Here is a 19744-nt window from a genome sequence, read left to right as displayed (position 1 = left end):
AAGGAAAAGGTGAACCCTTAAGAAAATGATTCTCAGACTTGTAGCATAGCCATTTGCCTCTATCCATGAAGCCAACAATCTAAACCCAAACTGACTTTACTGACCTCAGGTATCCAAGGGAGCGTCTGGTCCATCACTATGTGGGGTACAGGGCCACCTGCCCACTGTCACCATGCTAAAGTTATTCACTTCCACTCAGGCACCTTTGCCAGAGTGTAACCAGGCCAGGATGCTGGCAGACACTGCCCTCCTGTGGCTATCCTGAGTGTGGAGCGGCCTGGGCATCCCAGAGGGCTGAGATAAGGAGAGCAAGCTCCCTATACCACCTTCAGGCCTGTCTCAAAAGCTAAAGCCATACAGAGAGGACCAGATGGGGTGCTTAACAGTGTCATGCTGCTCTGAAGGGACTCCTTCAGGTCTCCTATTGCCCAGTCACATTGGGGTCCATATTAACTGGATCTATATAATGTGGATGCCAGGAATAAGGGAATGGGAAATGACCTGACCAGTTTCAGTCTGACATCCCCAATATTATTGGAGGCAGCGGTGGGTACTGAAGCTGCCCAAAATGCCTTTTCTAGGATGCTTCCAGATTCAGGTGCTCCACTTTAAATTTCTACAGAAACCCTTCCTATCTCACCTATTCAATGCTGATTTGTTGAACTCCAAAAGGCCTCACTTGGGGCAACAAGGGGCCAGGGTACCATCTCTACTTGGCAGGACCCCTTGGGCTAGGTGCTGTGGACAGCCCCTTTGTACCCCCATCACTTGCTTGCCCCTGCTACACAGTCACCCTGGATTGGGCTCTGGTCCTTTCTGAAATACCTTCAGGGAACAAGAATGGATGTGGATATAGCTCTTTTATGGAACTGGAAAAAGGATCATTGATGCTTTACTACATACCCTTCACAAAGAGGGGCAGGGACCCTAGGATCACACTCCTGTACTGGCCACTGCCTTTGTTATTCATCACACTGAGTTCACATTCCTCCAGAGTTGGGATAAATTCAGGTCAGAGTTGCAGGTATGCAGGTCTCAATGTCATAGAAAAGCGATTGATGGATGACTGACCTCCATTCACAAGTATGCAATACTTATATATAATGATGAGAAATTGTTATTTTATGATTGTTTCCTTAAAAGCATGATGAGAAAAGTAATTTGATGAAGAAAACAGTAAATATTTTTATTGTAATTTTTTAATGCTATGGCTGGCAGAAGGGCTTCATTATACTTGTATCCAATTATTTCTTTGATGTCCCTTCACCTGTAAGAAAACATAGCAGTTGGGGATGTTAATAAGTGGAATGCCTCTGAAAAATGTTAAAGGTACAGAAATTACATGAACATTAGTTTTTTCCAGAGACTGAACCATAACCCTAGGGTCCACTTTCATACACCTTCAAAATACCTTAAAATATATCATTATAATAAGATGAATAAGGAAATGTAAGGCATCCTCCTACCTCAGAAATGTTTAAATGCACTTAACTGATGGGAAATTTTAGTACAGAAGTAAAATAGAATACACTTTGAGAAATTTAATCATCAAAAATGGAAATTAGGAAAACATTTTAACAAGAAGTGTTTGGATAGCTTATATAAAATAACATGCTAAATATGAGATAAAATGTCAACTGGAATTAAGTAAAATAAGTATAAGTGCCATATTTTTATTTTCTTATACAGAGAAGTAAAAATATTTTGATGGGCACTTTAGCTTCTGTGTAGTTATTTTAAACAAGATAACAACTGGTCCTCATTTTCATCCCAAATCCTGGCTTATTAAAGAAAAACACCTCTTCATATGCATAAAAACGACCCAAACTGATGGAGAATTTGGACAGATACAAGAGTTATAACAGTTTACAAATGTGTATTTTCATAAGTATGTTAAAATACTCAGAAATATAATCAAATGGTTTTTACTTCTCCATGTTTAGTATAACCCTGGCTCAATCTGTTACTACTACAAACATTCTTTTAACTACCTTTTAATGAACCTATATATGTGACTTCAGATATGATTCCTGTACATGAATAGAAGAGTAATGATTTGGTGTCAGGTTGAAATCTCTAGACTTTGCACCACCTCTCCTGTACATCTGACGTTGTCCATACTCACCCTCAGAAGTTTCAGGAGTAGGCGCTTCCTTCTGATCCTTTACAGGGTCAACTCCTAAAAATTAAAACACTTGTCTTTAAGTCTCAAGGCATCGTTCACAAATTAAAAATACTTCTCACCTCAGACCCGGAAATAAAAGCCTTTTCTCTAGTGTGGTATTAAATGTTAATATAAATCATTCAATCAAATGTCAATATAAACTGTCAACATCACAATTCTCAGACAGGACCAAACAAAGTCCAGTTGGAAAAATCGGTTACTTCTCTCTTTCCCAGGACTTCCTTCACAATAATTAGTTGATTTTTTTCTTCCCTGACATTTGATTTTTTATGCTTATCAGATTTAATACCTTTTATAATATAGTGAATAAATGGACAATGAAAAGTGTACTAAAAATAAGAAACAGGGACAAATTAGTGAATGTCTCTCAGAGTTGGACTGATGAATCTTTCCTTTCCTGTGTCATCAAAATCAACATAGCTTTTGAAAAAAAACTATGGCTCTGGATCATACTGAAGCAAAGGTCATTCATCATTAGTAAATGCAATGCAGCATTCACAACTGGACTCTGGTACAGAAAAAAATTCCTGTACCAGAAATTATCAACACAAGTAGGAAAACACCAAGACAGATTTTATCCTCAATTACCACATTTTCTCATTTTTAGGTTAAAAATGAGTAGGGCAACGACTTATAGGAAACTTACATGGAAATACTCAGCTATAAGAACAAATGATGAAGTCCGGGTGTTTGGCCTAGTGGTTAAAGTGCTTGCCTAGCATGCACGAAGACCTGGGTTCGATTCCTGGTACCACATATGTATAAAAAGCCTGAAGTGTTTCTGAGGCTCAAGTGGTAGAGTTCTAGCCTTGAGAAAGTCCAAGGACAGTGCTCAGGCCCTGAGCTCAAGCCCAGGACTGGCAAAAAGAAAGAACAAATGATGAAAACTGCACATAGGTATACATGGGGGAAGAGTAAGGGAGCATGTAAAAAGAGGAAGAAACCAAGAATTATTAAAAACTGATAAGGGTAAATGAAATGTAAGAATATTTCTTTTGCTACTAATAAAAATTGAAAGAGATTCAACTACATCACTATCAAAAGTAACTTATACAGGGTATTTTTAAAAATACTGCTTTTTTGTGTATGTACATGTATTTTTAAGCTACAGTTTAAATATATGGGGCAGTGATTCACATGTTTATTTTCCTCAGTTATGGAATCTCTGTTCTAAAGGGCAGGCTGAGGATAAACTGCAATGCACTGATCTGCACTGTATGGTATGGTGTCTGAATATTAATTATCAATGTCATCTGAAGTCGGCTTCCTGGTGAAGATTCCAGGAATATTTCATGCTTGATTTTCTTTTTCTCCCTCCCTCCCTCCTCTCTCCCTCTTTCTTTCTTATCATGAGGCTTGGGTGCTGTCTCTGATTTCTTCAGCTCAAGGCTACTGCTTTTACCCTTCGGTCTGGGTGTTGTCCCTGAGCTCAAGGCTTCTGCACTACCCTTTGAACAACAGCCCCACTTACAATTTTCTAGTGATTAATTGGAGTCTCATGGACCTGTCACCCTAACTGTAAAGGTGCTAACTGTACATAGTCCAGGCTGTCTTGAGAGAAAAGCTAGATGGTATTGAAAAAAATCACAAAATCAAGGATGACTGGAAGGAAACATGACTCAAGTGGCAGATCTATTAACACAAATCCCTGAGTTCCATGTCCTGTACTGAAGAAATAAACAAAATGAAAACCCAAATCAACAGGCTTTGAGTAACCATTTCCATATAAAATTGTAAAGCAGAGGAAGAAGTGGAAAACAAAGACTGAGTGAAAATTTCTGGCATCATTTTACTTTTCCCTTGAATCAAGTCTACTGTGTGCTGTACACACCTATTTTACATTTCAAGCCCCTCCCTAATTTATAAACATTTTGAGGAAACTCATTTAACTCTAGGTGTTAAATATACATGGTAGGAAGAACACAGATTTTGGAATGAAATATGAATGTGTCCATTAGTTTGCTTCTTGTTAAGACACAATATCAAAAGTCTAATTCAGATATTAAATGGGTTTCATATCAATATGTAGCCAGCCTTTTCTAATCTACGAGCTATGTTGACTTAATTCTCCAAAGATTAGGGTTACATTTTTAAGGAAATAATTATGAAGGCCCCAAACACCATTCTCACCAACCCATGTTTAACTCTTTACATGGTATCACTGACAAATTAATCAAAGTTTCCTAGTTACCAGGGGTTTGTTACAGTAGTGCTCCAACAAGAACTGTATTTTCTAAAAATATTAAATTCATCTTATGGAAAAGGGGACAATGCTTTTTGACATGAAACAAGTGGAATAAAATACTAGCAACTCCTCTCCAATGCTGTTCATTTTCAGCAACACTTCAGACCCCTTTATAACATGTGATCTGCTCACCTTCCGTGTATTTCACAATGTTGAATGTGCATCCACATTCCCCAGCAGGCATTTTTTCTGGGGAATCACCTGGAATCTTGGATGCTCCTTCATCTTTCTTCTCCTTCTTACCCATAATATCATATAGTTTAACCAATGGCTTCAATGGTTTACGTTTCTCCTCAGTAACTTGCTGAGCCTGGGAATGTGAGCACATACAGATTAAGTGATATACATCAATAACACACACACACACACAAACATATATATATATAATACATGTGTGTGCATCATGGATATATATATTTTATACATCAGATATATAATATGAATAAATAACACAAAAAGCCAACTACAAACAATGTGAAAACGATTTGAGCATCAGTATATATTTGTGGCTATCTGCACACACGTATGTTCATAGTAATGTAAATCTCCTACACAGGTTACTCCAAATAGTAAGCCACAAGGACAAAGACATTATATGTATTTTCTTCTCAAAAAAGATTAGTGTATGCATGACAATCAACATAGATTATATGTTCCTGATAAAAAGAATAACATCCTCCAGGATACTGAGAATTAAATGTTATTCACTAGCACTTCACTTTTGAACTTGTTGTTGTTGTTGGTTGTGAGGCTTGAACTCTGGGCCTGGGCTTTGGCCCCCAGCTCTTCAGCTCAAGGCAAGTGCTCAACCACTTGAGCCACAGTGTCATTTCCAGTTTTTCGGTGGTTAATTGGAGATAAGAATCTCACATACTTTTCATGTCCAGGCTGACTTTTGAACCACAATCCTCAGATCTCAGCCTCTTGAGAAGCTAGAATTACAGGCGTGAGGTACCAGCACCCAGCCCCTTCTGCACTTTTATACCTACATTCATTCTAGTTTACATTTAAAAATCAAATCTTATGACTCGAGTCATGGAGTGCTAAGATACTCACCACCTCAATTTTGGTTTGTTGGTAAGGTGCTCCACAACGTTTGAACACACTGCGTTTAGATTTCCGTTCCTTACCCATGTTTCACTCTGAAATATGACACTTATATTAGGAAAATGCACTTCATAGACAATATTTGGCTATGTCTGTAGTAAGAGGTTGACATTCAATTTCAACTTTTCTAATTTGATATACTACCACTTGGTGCAATTACCAGGCCAGGATTTTGTTGATTCTCTCTCTGTGTCTCTCTCTCTGTCTCTCCAGTCCTGAGGCTTGAACTCAGGGCCTGGGTACTGTCCTTGGGCTTTCTCAAGGCTAGCATTCTACCACAGTACTACTTCCAGCTTTTTCTGTGCATGTGGTACTGAGGAATCGAGCCAAGGGTTTCCTGCATGCTAGGCAATCATTCTACCACTAGGCCATGATTTTATTGATTTTACTGATTTTATTGAGATAATTATCTGGCAAAATTTCCTTTTTTTGCTTCTTTAAAAGACTTTGTTATCTAAAATTTTTTAAAACTCTTATTATAAAGGTTATCTACAGAAGTTTTGCAGTTATATGTCAGGTAAAGTGCATTTCTTTTTTCAGCAATGTCACCCTTCCCTCTCTCTCTTCAAGTTATTCCCCCCTATCCCCACCCACAAGTTATATAGTTTATTTTCAAGACAAAAAGAAAAGAAAATCAAAACATAACAAGGAACAAACTTTTGTTTCAATTTCCTGGAGTTCATTTTGAGAAATATTGTTTTATATGATCAGATGCACATACACATTGTTGCTTGGCAAAATTTCTTATCCAGGTTGTCTTAAAAATATTTTCCATTATTCTCAGCCTCCTGGAAAGCTATGAGAACAGCCAGTGGGACATTTTAAGTTTTTGTTTTTTTAACTGGTGAAGGCATAGTGGCATTAACTAACACAACAATGCGAACCTTTCCCATTCCTTTGCCCCACCAGTCCTGACTGCTGCAGAAAAATTCCTGCATTGTAGGCATCTTCCTCACCAGCTGCCCACCCCATCCCACTAGCTTCCAAAGCTTCCAGTGATTAGCTTCCCATGTTTCCATTACAGGCACTCACATATGAAGTTCAGTGAGTGTCCGTAACATCACTCTAGAAGTTCATCCTACCCATTGTCACCATTATCACCATCTTACTCTATGTGGCCCCTAATTCATTCCTTATACACTCAAGATACTCCAGTATCCAATATAATCCCACTATTTTGTGAATGCACTGGGGATTTAATTCAGGACTACATGATGACATTGATTTTGTTGAGCAAGGATGGCACTCTAAACCCTGAGCCACAGCTCCAATACCTCCTTTTTGGAGAAAAAACTTTCATGGACTTCTCTGCCTAGAATGGCTTCAAACCCCAATCCTTAGCTCTCAGCCTCTTGCATACTTGGGATGATAGGTATGAACCACTGTCACCAGGCTGGCATCTATCTTTTGGTATTGCTAACCCTATAGGAGAGAGGATAATCCAAAGCGAAGTGATGGCTCCCTCTCTCAAGACTTGCCAGGCAAGTTCCTCTTTGTGCCCTCTCTCCATCACATGTACTTTAGCCATTAGAGGCATCCTGTCCTGTCCCTGTACAGTGAAGGATAAATGTTGGTCTCTTTCCTATTACTTCTTTGTCCTCCAAACCAGTGCAGCCACCTAAAAAAGAGGACTCAAAAATAGGAAAAAAACAAATCAGAGAATGCCTGGGACTGCATTAAACTGAAGAGCTTCTGTAGGGCAAAGGACATAGCTAGTAAATTAAATAGGAAGACTACAGAATGGGAGAAAATCTTCACCAACCATACAGCAGACAAAGGCCTCATATCTAAAATATATCAACAGCTCAAAAAATTGAATCACTCCAAAACTAATCTCCAAAATAACAACCATCCCATTAAAAGATGGGCCAAAGACTTAAAGGCTTCTCTAAAGAAGAAACAAAAATGTCCTATAGACACATGAAGGAATGCTCGACATCTCTGGTCATAAAAGAAATGCAAATCAAAACAACTCTAAGATTCCACCTCACTCCAGTTAGAATGGCCAGGATAAAAAAAATCTAATAACAACAGATGCTGGAGGGGATGTGGCCAGGAGGGATCACTACTACACTGCTGGTGGGAATGCAAACTCGTTCAACCACTATGGAAAGCAGTGTGGCAGTTTCTCAAAAGACTAAACATAGAGCTCCCCTATGACCCAGCAATTCCACTATTTGGCATTTACCCAATCATCTAGAAACAAGGGCATACTAAATCCATTACCACAATGATGTTCATTGCAGCACTATTTACCACAGCAAAGATATGGAACCAACCCTGATGTCCCTCAGTTGATAAGTGGATCAACAAGTTGTGGTATTTATATACAGTGGAATTCTATGCTGCTGTCAGAAAAAACGACATCACCCCATTTGTAAGGAAATGGAAAGACTTAGAAAAAAATCATATTAAGTGAAGTAAGCCAGACTCAAAGGAACATAGGCTCAATGGTTTCCCTCATTTGTCATAATCAGTAGAAACCTTGGGCTCTCCTAGCAGAGATTTACAATAGAGCAAAACCTAGATACATAAGGCCATACATTGTGAAGCTAAATGAAAGGACCTCTGGGATATAAAAACAAAAGACATATAATGAGTGATTGTTGTCCTTAATGTACTACTATGTTATCTCTCAGCTCTTTTGCTGTCCCTTGGTTATCTCATATTGTTAGAGTATTTCACTCTGTTATCTGATATATTAGATAAATGTGTATTTGGTTATTTGAAATTGGATAGGGAAGGGGGGAAAAACAAGATGAGGGGTGGGGGTGTGGGGGAAGGAAATGGGGACCAAGACATGAGAATGGGTATCAATGTATGTGAAGTAATGTACCTTCTATTTGGTGAATATAATGTAATCCTTCTATTAATTACAATAAAAATATGACAAAAAGGAACCTTCAGCCCTTAGCCTTCCAGTTACCTACCACAGAAATGGTGAATCACCACTGTTCTGCATTTATTATGCTCCTCATAGGAGGGAAGTTTATTCAAAGAGCAGTTAGACACCAGCCCTAAGACATGTATCCACCTTTTGCTATGTATTCTAGCTAAACAGATTCTGTTATGATTGCCAAGGCAGTTTCTCCACTGGCCACCCTATCAACCCCATGCCCATGGAAGAATCCAGCATCTAGGTATGTCAAACACAGACACTCTTTTGTGACAAGAATTGAAGGCCTCCAGGATCATTTTTTTCCATTCTCCCATTCCTCCCCATAACCACCAAACTTCAGTGGCTTTAAAACATGATACTTCCATTACTCATCTCCCCAAAATATAATACAGTCTTCAACCACTGACATCTCCTTTTCAATCCATTCTGATTAGGGAAGAATTTAACTCTTCGAACATTGGGAAGCAACCTTCCCATTGGACTTCCCACAGAGCAGATCCCTCAAAATCAAGAAAGACAGGCACTTTCCTTTTTGCTTGCCCTGACACCAGACCAATGCTCAGGCGAGACTTGGCAATGTATCCTGTGGCCAAGACCAGTGCCCACAGTTGGGGAACTGTGAGGGCAAAGGACTTCTACTCCACTTACTGGTTCGTGTCCCCATCCTACAGCGGCCTCTTACTTTTTGAGTCTACAAGAATCAAGACAAGGTCATTCCACTGTAAGCACGAACTCCCATCTTTTTTTTTCTTCATACATTATTTATTGTAAATAATAGAAGGGTTACATTATATTTGCCAGATAGAAGGTGCATTACTTCAAAACATTATGATCTCCCATCTTTATCAGTACGCAAGGGAGAAGTGGATTCAAAGAGGAGGAGGAGGTCGCACCACCCTGGCACTGATGAGTGCTCAACACTGCCCACTGCATCCAGATCCCCACGCATTTACCTCACCAAGCTCCTCCGGCAAAGCCCTCCCTCTACTCCTCCCTCCTCTCATGGAAACCTCATCACAGCATGGCGACAACACCAGATCCTTCCGCCCTCAGCCCGCCAAGGAGCTGCTGTAGCAGGCGGCGAGCCGCTGGCCTCTATCTTCCATGACTGCTCATGCAGCCGGCAGAAGTGGATTCATAGAACAGTGAACCCTTCCCATCCACACAATACCCGGGGCCGCTGGTCAGGTCGCAGCATATGCCCTAGATGAGGGAGTCCTTCCCCTCCCTACTGTCCGCCCCCCTCGCACTGCCCACCCACACAGCGACCTCACTTTGTCCAGGCTGCGCCACCACCACAAAGGCCCAGTCAACATGTCTGCCTATCAAGAAAATCCCGGAGACCTCGAGGGTCCTCCACTTATAAGGAACCGGATCACTCGCCGCGCACGGACGAAGCCCTCTGCCCCCCTCTCCCCACACACCGAGTCACATTTACTTAGAATGCAGCCAGAACTGCTCTGAGGCCTTACCGGAACGTTTAGAGGAAAGTTAAGGAGAATGAAGAGCTCCGTTCCCGCCACAATCTCTGCAGGCTGCTCGCGCCAAAGCTCGCCCAAAGGCATGCGCAGTAAGAAACAAGCGCAAGGCATGCTGGGCACAAAGGATGCACATGCGCAATGTGGAACCCGCCCACACAACCCAAAATAATCCCTAGAAAAGGCCACGCCCAGAAGCCAGCACGCACAGACCATGGAGCTTTCCCTGCCTGCATGCAGAATCCACACTGCTAAATGGCTCAGGGGAGACTCCGCACTCTACACTGCGGACAACCCCAGTGCCTATGTGTGTGGACTGCGAGGGCTAAGGGCTTCCCTCCCTGCCCAGATCTCCACGCATGATCTGCCCCATGCTCCCGTCCCTCCCCACCCTCAAGACTCCTGTCCTGTGAACATTAGAGATCTGCGCAGTCCAACATTTAACCAGAGCCTCCTACACACCTGAAAGCCTCATACCCTCCTCTACTCCTCCCTCCAGTCCCTTGTGGACACCTCACCACAGCATGGCGATAACACCAGATCCTTCCGCCCTCAGCCCGCCAAGGAGCTGCTGAAGCAGGCGGAGCCTTGGGTCTCCATCCTCCATGACTGCTCACGGCAGCTGGCAGAAGTGGAATCACAGAGCAGTGGACCCTCCCCGTCCACCCGGTCCCCAGTACCGCCGACTAGGTCCAGCACGTCCCCGTGGATCGGTGTCCTTCTCCCTCCTCCCCCCTCGCACTGTCCTCCCCATAACCTCCTCACTTTGTCCAGGCCTCGCCACCACCACAAAGGCCCAGTCAACATGGCTGCCTATCAAGAAAATCCCGGAGACCTCGAGGGTCCTCCACTTATAAGGAACCGGATCACTCGCCGCGCACGGACGATGCCCTCTGACCCCCCCCCCCCCCCAGAGCGAGTCACATTTACTTAGAATGCAGCCAGGACTGCTCTGAGGCCTTACCAGAATGTTTAGAGGAAAGTTAAGGAGAACGCAGAATGAGCACACGCACGAATCTAAGAAGGCCTCCTCCCGCCAAAGATTGCACAGCGCATGCGCAGTAAGGAACAGGCGCAGGGCATGCTGGGCACAGAGGCTGCACATGCGCAATGTGACACATGCGCAGCACTGGGCATGCACAGTGGCCACGCCCACAGACACAATCACCGATAGGCCATAGAGCCACGCCACCAACACAAAGACCACGAAAAGGCCACAACATTTAGCGTCCTCCACCCAGAGGGTCATGGACCACACGTTCCCCCTGCCCCCCTCCACACACGCCGTCCAATTTACTTAGGGTGCAGCAAGGTCTGCTCTGAGGCCTTACTGGAACAATCAGATGAAAGTTCAGAATGCCGATGAACACACGCACCACAATAGTGCGAGACTGTTCGCGCCAAAGCTCACAAGCGCATGCGCAGTCAAGAAGGCATGCTGGACAGAGTTGCACATGCGCAGTGCGGAACCTTCCCAGGGCTGAGCATGCAGAGCCATAACCCAAATAATCCCTAGAAATGCCCACGCCCACATAGGCAAGCACGCATAGACCATAGAGCTTTCCCTGCCTGCAAGCAGAATCCACACTGCTAAATGGCTCAGGGGAGACTCTGCAGTGTATCCTATGGACAACACCAGTGCCTATGTGTGTGGACTGCGAGGGCTAAGGATTCATGTCCAGACCCCACTCATTTTCCTCCCCATGCTTCCATCCCCACCCCACACTGAAGACCCCTGTCCTGTGGCCATTAGAGATCCCCTACCCCAACATTCAATGAGAACTTCATACACTCCTCATAGCCTCACTAAGTCAACTCCTCCCTCCCCTCTCTTGTAGACACCCCACTACAGCATGTTGACAAAGGCCAGTCAACAGAGCCACCTCTCAAGAAAATCCCGCACACACGTAAAATCTCGCGGCACACGTAAAAATCCCGCGGCACACATAAAAAGAGCCATCTGTGCCGGCACCACCAGAGTCACATTTATTTAGAGGGCATAGAATGCAGCCAGGACTTCTCTGTGGAACGTTTAAAAGAATGTTAAGGAGAATGAAGAACTAGCGCTCCCACCACAACCTGTGCAAGGCTGTGAACATCGGAGATCCCACACCACAACATTCAATTAGTGCCTCCTACACACCCCAAAGCCTCATCCCCCCTCCCCCCTCCACTCCTCCCTCCACTCCTCCCTCCCGTCCCTGTGGACACCTCACTACAGCATGGTGACAACACCAGATCCTTTCATCCTCAGCCCACCAAGGAGCTGCTGTAGCGGGCGGGAGCCTCCGGCCTCCATCTTCCATGACTGCAGAAGTGGATTCACAGAGCAGTGGATCCTCCCCGTCCACCAGGTCCCCAGGGCCGCTGACCAGGTCCAGCCCGTCCCCGTGGAGCAGGTGTCATCCCCCCTCCTGTCCACCCCCTCGCACTGCCCACCCCACGACCTCCTCACTTTGTCCAGGCCGCGCCACCAGTTTTCCCCTGTGTATCTGAAAACATGCACTGTGCCAAATTGATTTTTTAAATGCTACTTCTGGAACGTTACTCGGACCTTAAGTTGCATACCTCCTTCTGGTTTTTCAGTCACACAGACTAGAACTATTCCTACTCTTCAGGAATAAATACATTCACTCCTGATGGCTTTCACATTTCTTTGACTCCATTACTCTATATAAACATCTACCTTGGCAGAGTAGAGCAGTATGGATGCAGTATGGTTGCTGGAACCACACATCCTCATTTTGTTTTCTAATATGGAGTAAGGAATTATTTGTTTTTTTTTCTATTTTCCTTTGAGATGTCTCTCCTTTACTGGTATCTTCCTATACTGATTGCTTTTGCCTGTTTATAGATAAAACATCAAGTAATACTTGTAATTCTATGACTGATTAGATGAGAAAGGATACCTCTCTCTGGGGAAGAGGGGCAGAAATTAAGCATTTTTTTCTGCATAATGAAGTACTACTAGATTTAACTAAATGCTACTAGCATTAATGCTCTGTTGAATTACGCATATCTATTTATTACTAGCACCCTTTCAATGAATTTTGTGAATGATTAAAACTATAAAGACAGTCATTTCTTTTATGGCTTGGAGATGTTTGTGGAAAATCCTATCCCCTGACTTTTAAAACAACTGGATTTCTTTACTTTTATCTGTGTGTGACGCTCAGATTGTTCCATCCTATATGTACAATTCTATGATTTTAAAATCATGTATTAAAGTCTTTTCAGTTGAAACGTCTTTGTAGGCTTTAGCTAGAACACATAGGAACATATATAGATTACACATGCCATACAAACATTGTGGCTTATTAGAATGCTCACTTTACCAAATTTAGGTTCATATTACTGGAATGTTGTAAATCAATGAAAACAATCGTGAGAACAACTGAATACAAATCAGTGACAATATACAATTTGTATACTGAAAAAGCTCTCATATCATGTGAGTCACTGCTAGATAAACCACCCTCACTCAAGAATTTGACCTAAAGGGGGAAAATTCTCAGATCCTTTTCTTACCTCCTTATATATAAAAAAATAAAACAGGGACAAGCTGAGGGCTTGTGGTTCATGCCTGTAATGCTACTCTTTGTCACTTAGGAGGCTGAGATCTGAGTGTATGGGGTTTGAAGCCAGGCTGAAAGGAAAGATCATGAGATGTGTATATCCATTTAATAAAAAAAAAAGCCAGAAGTGGAGCTGTAGCTCTTGTGGTAGATCTCTATCCTTGAGTCTCATCTCCTTTCATTATTGAGAACGCTCAGACTGGAGGTCTGCTGAAAGAGGGGAAGGACTTCAAAGTATAATAAAAACTTAAAATGAAGAGACACTTAAGAGCCAAAAATAGATCAGGTAATGCTTCTATACTGGGTACACAAAAGCCTAATAAAGCAATCCATGTTATTAACCATTCCCTGGTACTTATTTGTTTGGTCTTTGACTTCATCTTTTAAAAAATAATTTTACTATTTGCTCTCTCTTTACAGTCTATTACACTTCAGTTTATTCTTTTTTGGGGGGGGCGAATAGACCCAAAGGGAGAAGTGTAAAAGAATGATGGAAAGGAGCAGAATGCATGCAAAACTTCACTGTATATACTACAGAAATATGAGATATGAGGTAGGGGTGGGACTATAGTCGAGTGAAGATGATGAAGTGGTAACAAACCTCAAGATGCACTCTACACATAAACCTGTTTGTTAAATAGCAAGAATTCAATAGCATACAAAAGTTAAAGTTACATAAGAAAAGCAATGGGGGGGGTGGGAGTTTTGCCTAGTGGTTAAAGTGCTTGCCTAGCATGCAGGAAGACCCGGGCTCGATTCCTCGGTACCACATTCATAGAAAAAAGCCGGAAGTGGTGCTGAGGCTCAAGTGGTGGAGTGCTAGCCTTGAGAAAGTCCAAGGACAGTGCTCAGGCCCTGAGCTCAAGCCCAGGACTGGCAAAAAAAAAAAGAAAAGAAAAGCAATGGGTAGGGGAGATTTGATGACAATGGTGAAAGTCTTGATGCTGATCAAGATGCAGTGAATTCATAAATTGCTCTGATGAATGGTAACACCTTTGTACAACTACTTAATGATAATAAAATTATTCAAAAAAAGGAGTGTGATAGGGTTAAGGGGTAGAATAAAGAAAAAGAGAAGTGGGGGAGAATGCAATTTAAAAAGCCAATGTATATCCTGCAAAATTAAGAGAAGTATGGGAATCATTTGGGAGGAGATGCCTGGGTGAGAATATTAAAAGGCATGACAATGATCAAGATATATTATATGCATAAACTTCTTTGTTAAATAGTAACTTCTGTGTACACTTCTCAAAGATAACTTTTAAAGGTTAAAATAGTAGATCATCGTCCAGATGCTCGTTCAGAATTTCTCATTGATAAAGCAATGGTCCATATACTCATGTTACCCCTCAATTCTAAAAACTTATTATCCAAGATCACAGAGAAACAATATTATTTATTGTAGCTTGAATCAAAGTTGTACTTTCTACATTCCTTTATATTCTGGTCCTCAGTGTCTGCCTTTGAAGATCATTCCTACCGATCTACAAACTGATCTAGACTATCCTCTCCTAGGGATTTGGAGATAGTTTATAGCTATTCAGGTGGGCTAAAGCCCAGGATCCGTTACAATTTAGTCATCTACACAATCTAGTCATACAATATACAAAAATATTCCCTTCTGGGTTCCTAGAGAAGAGACAGTCTCCATACTGAAGACTACACAAGGTCAGTGTATCCTGTGGAATTCAGAAAAAGTGAACATCTCTCCTTGCTTTCTCTGATTCTGTGCTTCTACTCTAACTCTGGAAAAATGTTGCTAATCCATACTTTCCTAAAAAAGGAAAAAGCAAATTTGTTGATTTCACCTTTGGGCTATTGAATAAAATTGAGGCAAATCAGTTTTATCTTGCTCTTCAAACAAATCACCTCTCCCTAGTTTTGGAATGAAACTTAATGTGATTTCCCTCTGAGAGTAAAAAAAAACAAAAACAAACATAAAACCCCCCACATTTCCTCTCTGATCATGTATTCTCTTTGTTCTTGCTAAAATATCGTGTTTAATATGGCCTATATAGTCACTCCAAGGGTTTTGTTTAAAGCCTGAGGTCATCAACTAAAAAGCAAACAAACGGGCCAGGAGTTTGGCCTAGTGTTAAGAGTGCTTGCCTAGCAAGCATGAAGACCTGGGTTCAATTCCTTGCTACCACATACATAGAAAAAAAGCTGGAAGTGGTGCTGTGGCTCAAGTGGCAGAACGCTAGCCTTGAGAAAAGCCCAAGGACAGTGCTCAGGCCCTGAGTTTAAGCCCCACGACCGGCAAAAAAAAAAAAAGCAAGCAAACAACAAAAAATGAAGGAAACTCTCATGCTATTACAGAGATTTGCATTCTCTAGCTGCTGATTCTACATGAAACAAATCTGTCATGATGATTCTAAGACAACACAAGAGATGTAATGTATGCCATGTTCTTACCTTGCATCTAAATGATAAACCTAAAGCTAAACAGTATATCTGAAACTATTTGAAATTAATATTCTCAGTTACAGGTTTTCCTTTATAATTGATGTATCAAATATTGAACAAAAATTCTTGGTTGCCTGAAATTGCAGAACTATTATTTAGTTCAATTTTCAGCTCCATTTTTATGCATTTTTGATATGTCTAATCTGGAACACATTGTACACACACACAGACACACACACTCACACACACACATCTAGATTTGTAAATATAACGATTCAGGGTAATCTGCTATTTTAGTTGTATGAAACTATTATTACTATTAAAAGTCTGTTATCTTATTTCAATCACAAACATTTAAAAATTATTTTGAGGCAAGAAAAATAAAAATGAGGACTATTTTTAACTCAAACAACAAATAGGTCTTAAAATTTGATTGCTTAAACAAATTTCCATAGCCTATTTCACACTGGATTCACCTATTTTGCAATAGATGGGTAGATCATGTAGGCTATGTGCCTATGATCACATAAATGAATGCCAAAATCAATACCAAGAAATGGAAATAAAGGTCCAGTAGTTTGCCCTAGTGGTAGAGTGCTTGCCTAGCAAACACGAAGCCCTGGGTTTGATTCCTCAGTATCACATACACAGAAAAAGCTGAATGTGGCGCAGTGGCTCAAATGGCAGAGCACTAGCCTTGAGCCAAAGTGCTCAGGGACAGTGCCAGGCCCTGATTCATGTCCCAGGACTGGCAAAAAAATCCCCGTCCCTCCTCAAAAAAAAAAAGAAATAGAATTAAGTGCATTTTGTTTTTATTTCTCATTTATTGTTGTGTTTGCTTTCTGCTTGTATATAAGTTTATTTGTTTGTGGGAGGTTTAAGGGAAGCACAGAAATGATGGGATAAAGGATGAACAAGTGTAGCAGTAATACTCACTAGACATTATGTTGAAAATGAAGTATAAAACTTTCCTTCCTGGGATCAGGAAGGAAAAACTGGAGAAAACTGAGGAAGAGGTGACACTGTTCAAAAAAGAAGTGTACTCATTACCAGACTTTTGTAACTAACCTATCCCTATATCAGCTTTACAGTAAAAGTAAAATAAACAAGAATGTCTTGGCTGCTAGCAGTATGTACTTCAAGTCCTGTAAAATATCCTCATTAGCCTGGACATTGTCATGGTTATCTCTATGGGTTTCCAGCAAATCCTGGATTTAATGTCCACAGGCAAGCTTTTGCCTGGTGAACAGCCTTCTGAGCCCAAATTCAGTATTCTTATGGCTACCAGCTACCTCCAGCTGCTTCAATTGGCAGCCATCTGCCAAAGCAAATTCCAGAGATCGGGAAAGCCCTTTGGCCCTGGATAGGTTGGGTCTCCTGGCAGGAATGGGCCCCCTTGCAACCAAAGATGCTCTAAAGCCCTCTGTTATATATGCTCAGTATCTGTAGCTATTTTTTTTGCCAGTCCTGGGGCTTGAACTCAGATCTTGGGCTTTCTCAAGGCTGGAGCTCTTCCACTTGAGCCACAGCACCACTTCAGGCTTATTTTCTATGTATATGGTACCCAGGAATCGAACCCGGGTCTTCGTTCATGCTAGGCAAGCACGCTACCACTAGGCCAAACTCCCGGCCCATATTTGTAGCTATTGTATGGACATAGAGGCACCATTTCTCCCAGGAACTTCCTCAGCCTAAAGATGCAGATAATGAGTTTTATCTGGATTGCTCTGCCCAGAAGAGCACATACATACTGGGCCCAGTGCTCTGCTCAGCCAGTGGAGAAGTGGGCACAGATACCTGTGGCAGTAACACTAATGGAAGTAGCAGGGTCTTTGACCAGTAACTGAATCTAGACTTGTCCAAAATGAGCCCACCCTTGCCCCTTATGATCCAGTGCATGGCTCACTCTCATCGCCCTACTTCCCACCTGTTCCCAACAGTACCTCTTATACTGAGCTGGGGGACACTGCTCATGAGCCCATGGATCTGGAAAATACTGAGGACAATCACCTGAAACTGAGGTGCCAGGTAGACAGCCTCTGAAATGCCTGTTCAAAGAAATTATGAAGCAAGGAAGAGCCTGTTTCTGCCTCCCGTCCTTTGAGTGGAGATAAATAGGGCCCAAGGGCCCCTTCCCAGGTGAAGAGAGTGAAGGGTTGGGGGCACTCTCCAATGGCATTCCGACCAGTGATGTTGGTGTTGGTGGCCCCAGTGGGCCTTGTAGAAAACCCTGTACCCCTTCAAGGAGGTAGAACAGAATAGCAAGGAGGGAAATCAGAAGTGGGCTGAGCTGGAGTGTGGGTGGCAGTGCCACACTGGCAGGAGAGCTATGAGACATTGTCATAGGGAGAAAACCTCTATCTGAACATTCCCTGAGCCAAGGGCTTTCCTGGCTCTGAGCAGCTCAATGCTCATGTGGAGATGCACACAGAATAGTAAGTGTTCCTCAAGAGAGGGGGGCCTGTGAGATGGGCAGCGGAGATGCTGAGAAGGAGGTGGAGGATCTGTCTGTGCCCAGCAGAGCTTATGCAGCAGAGCCTCGGCTTTTAAAGTGTCCAATCTGTGAGGAGATCTATAAGAACCTGGCCAGCCTGAGAAAGCAGCAGTGAACACACTGGCCCTTCCTCTGCAATATCCAAGGCAAGATGTTCACCAAGCGTGGTTGTATATGTCACACCCCATGCAGAGCCTCCTTGGCCTGAAGCCTTTTCCCTGTGATGAGTGCAGCATGCTCTTCTACCCCAGCACTGCCTCACTGAGCACATGTGTGTGCAATAAGGCAAGAAGCCCTGTGAGTGGGGCTTCTACGGGCTAAGTGCACCCAGCAATGCAACTTCATTAGACATGTACACATGTACACCTCCCCCTCCTAGAAGACAAAGACCCAGTGGTGCCCTGTGCAAACTTGCCATCTGAGAACCCAGCAAAAGAGCAGCCAGAACCCCAGGGGGTGCACTCTGCAGACTGGCCACCTGGGGGCTCACCAAAGGAGAAGCCAGGAGGCATGGTTGGAGAGGCTGTGCCTGAGGAAAAATGGGAGGTTCTCTGGGCAACCCCTTTGCCCCAGCATAGTGATGCCCAAAGCTTTAATCAACAGTCTGTACTAAGGGAAGCCAAGAGGAGAGAATCCTGTAAGCCCAGACCCATAAGTGGTGCTGGTGGAGATCATTCCACCTCCTGTCCCACCCCTTACTCTAGTCCTGGGAATCTTCTAGGCATAGTTGTGCATGGTTCACATGGCTCTTTTAAGAGATGGTCCCTTTCCTTCAGGATGGGCTAGAGAATGCGGAGAAAGGATTCTCTTCATACTAGTGAGGCTCTATGTTTCCTGTAACTATTAGTGTTGCCTGGGGCAGACTCCCACCCAGCAGGGGCTGTGATTGTTTAATTGAGTCTGTGCTTGATGCTGCCTCTGAGGAGGAGATGCTGGCAGCTCCTTCCCTCATTTGGCAAAGGTAACTTTGTTTTCTTGGCGTGGGAGAATGCGGGTGACCCCACTGCCTACCTCTTGGCCCATGTTGATGTTATTCTTACTGATCTTTTTTTCCTCTGCATTAAAATAAATTCTATTGCTTGTTTTAAACCAAAACAAAGCAATTATTTATTTTTCTCTTACCTCTTTGGCGCTGAGCCTAGGTCTGCAGACTGAATGTACGTGGGATAACTATCCTTCCTGTCATCCCACTCCCTGAACCCTGATGTTGTGGGATACATGAGGGAGCCCATCTCTTCAGGCCCCAGGAACTCCTCTTGCCCAAAGGCTTCCAAGGTTCTGAGCTTCCCTGGGTTGACTCAGAAAAACGCATCTTTCCCATAGTTTTCAAGGAATATTCTTTGTCTAGAGGTGCT

At 42.7% G+C, this 19744-nt stretch overlaps 1 protein-coding gene and 1 pseudogene across 1 annotated transcript; one reads left to right on the top strand and one right to left on the bottom strand.

Annotated features, from left to right (window-relative positions):
- Positions 1–1191: 1191 nt before the first annotated feature.
- LOC150040796 (uncharacterized) lies at positions 1192–9997 on the bottom strand. Its single transcript, XM_090326482.1, has 5 exons — positions 9909–9997; positions 5487–5572; positions 4563–4740; positions 2126–2179; positions 1192–1267 (listed from the first exon to the last, which is right to left on the bottom strand). Exons 2-5 carry the CDS (start codon positions 5562–5564, stop codon positions 1245–1247), a joined length of 333 nt encoding a protein of 110 aa, XP_090182608.1. The 5' UTR covers positions 5565–5572; positions 9909–9997; the 3' UTR covers positions 1192–1244.
- A 2139-nt stretch (positions 9998–12136) lies between these two features.
- Positions 12137–18768, top strand: LOC150040795 (hypermethylated in cancer 2 protein-like; annotated as a pseudogene).
- The last annotated feature ends 976 nt before the right edge of the window (positions 18769–19744 follow it).

The sequence above is a fragment of the Megascapheus bottae genome, chromosome X (genome assembly GCF_031878675.1).
Source record: "Megascapheus bottae isolate mThoBot1 chromosome X, mThoBot2.hap1, whole genome shotgun sequence".
NCBI classification, from domain to species: Eukaryota; Metazoa; Chordata; class Mammalia; order Rodentia; family Geomyidae; genus Megascapheus; species Megascapheus bottae.
This window is presented reverse-complemented; position numbering and strand designations above follow the sequence as displayed.

Excerpts from the sequence above, each read along its gene's own strand:
- LOC150040796 (XM_090326482.1), bottom strand. The coding sequence starts at position 5,564 with ATGGGTAAGGAACGGAAATCTAAACGCAGTGTGTTCAAACGTTGTGGA. Across the intron at positions 2,180-4,562 it reads CATTGTGAAATACACGGAAG|GAGTTGACCCTGTAAAGGAT; the intron begins GTGAGCAGATCA and ends TTTAATTTTTAG. Across the intron at positions 1,268-2,125 it reads TACTCCTGAAACTTCTGAGG|GTGAAGGGACATCAAAGAAA; the intron begins GTGAGTATGGAC and ends GTTTTCTTACAG.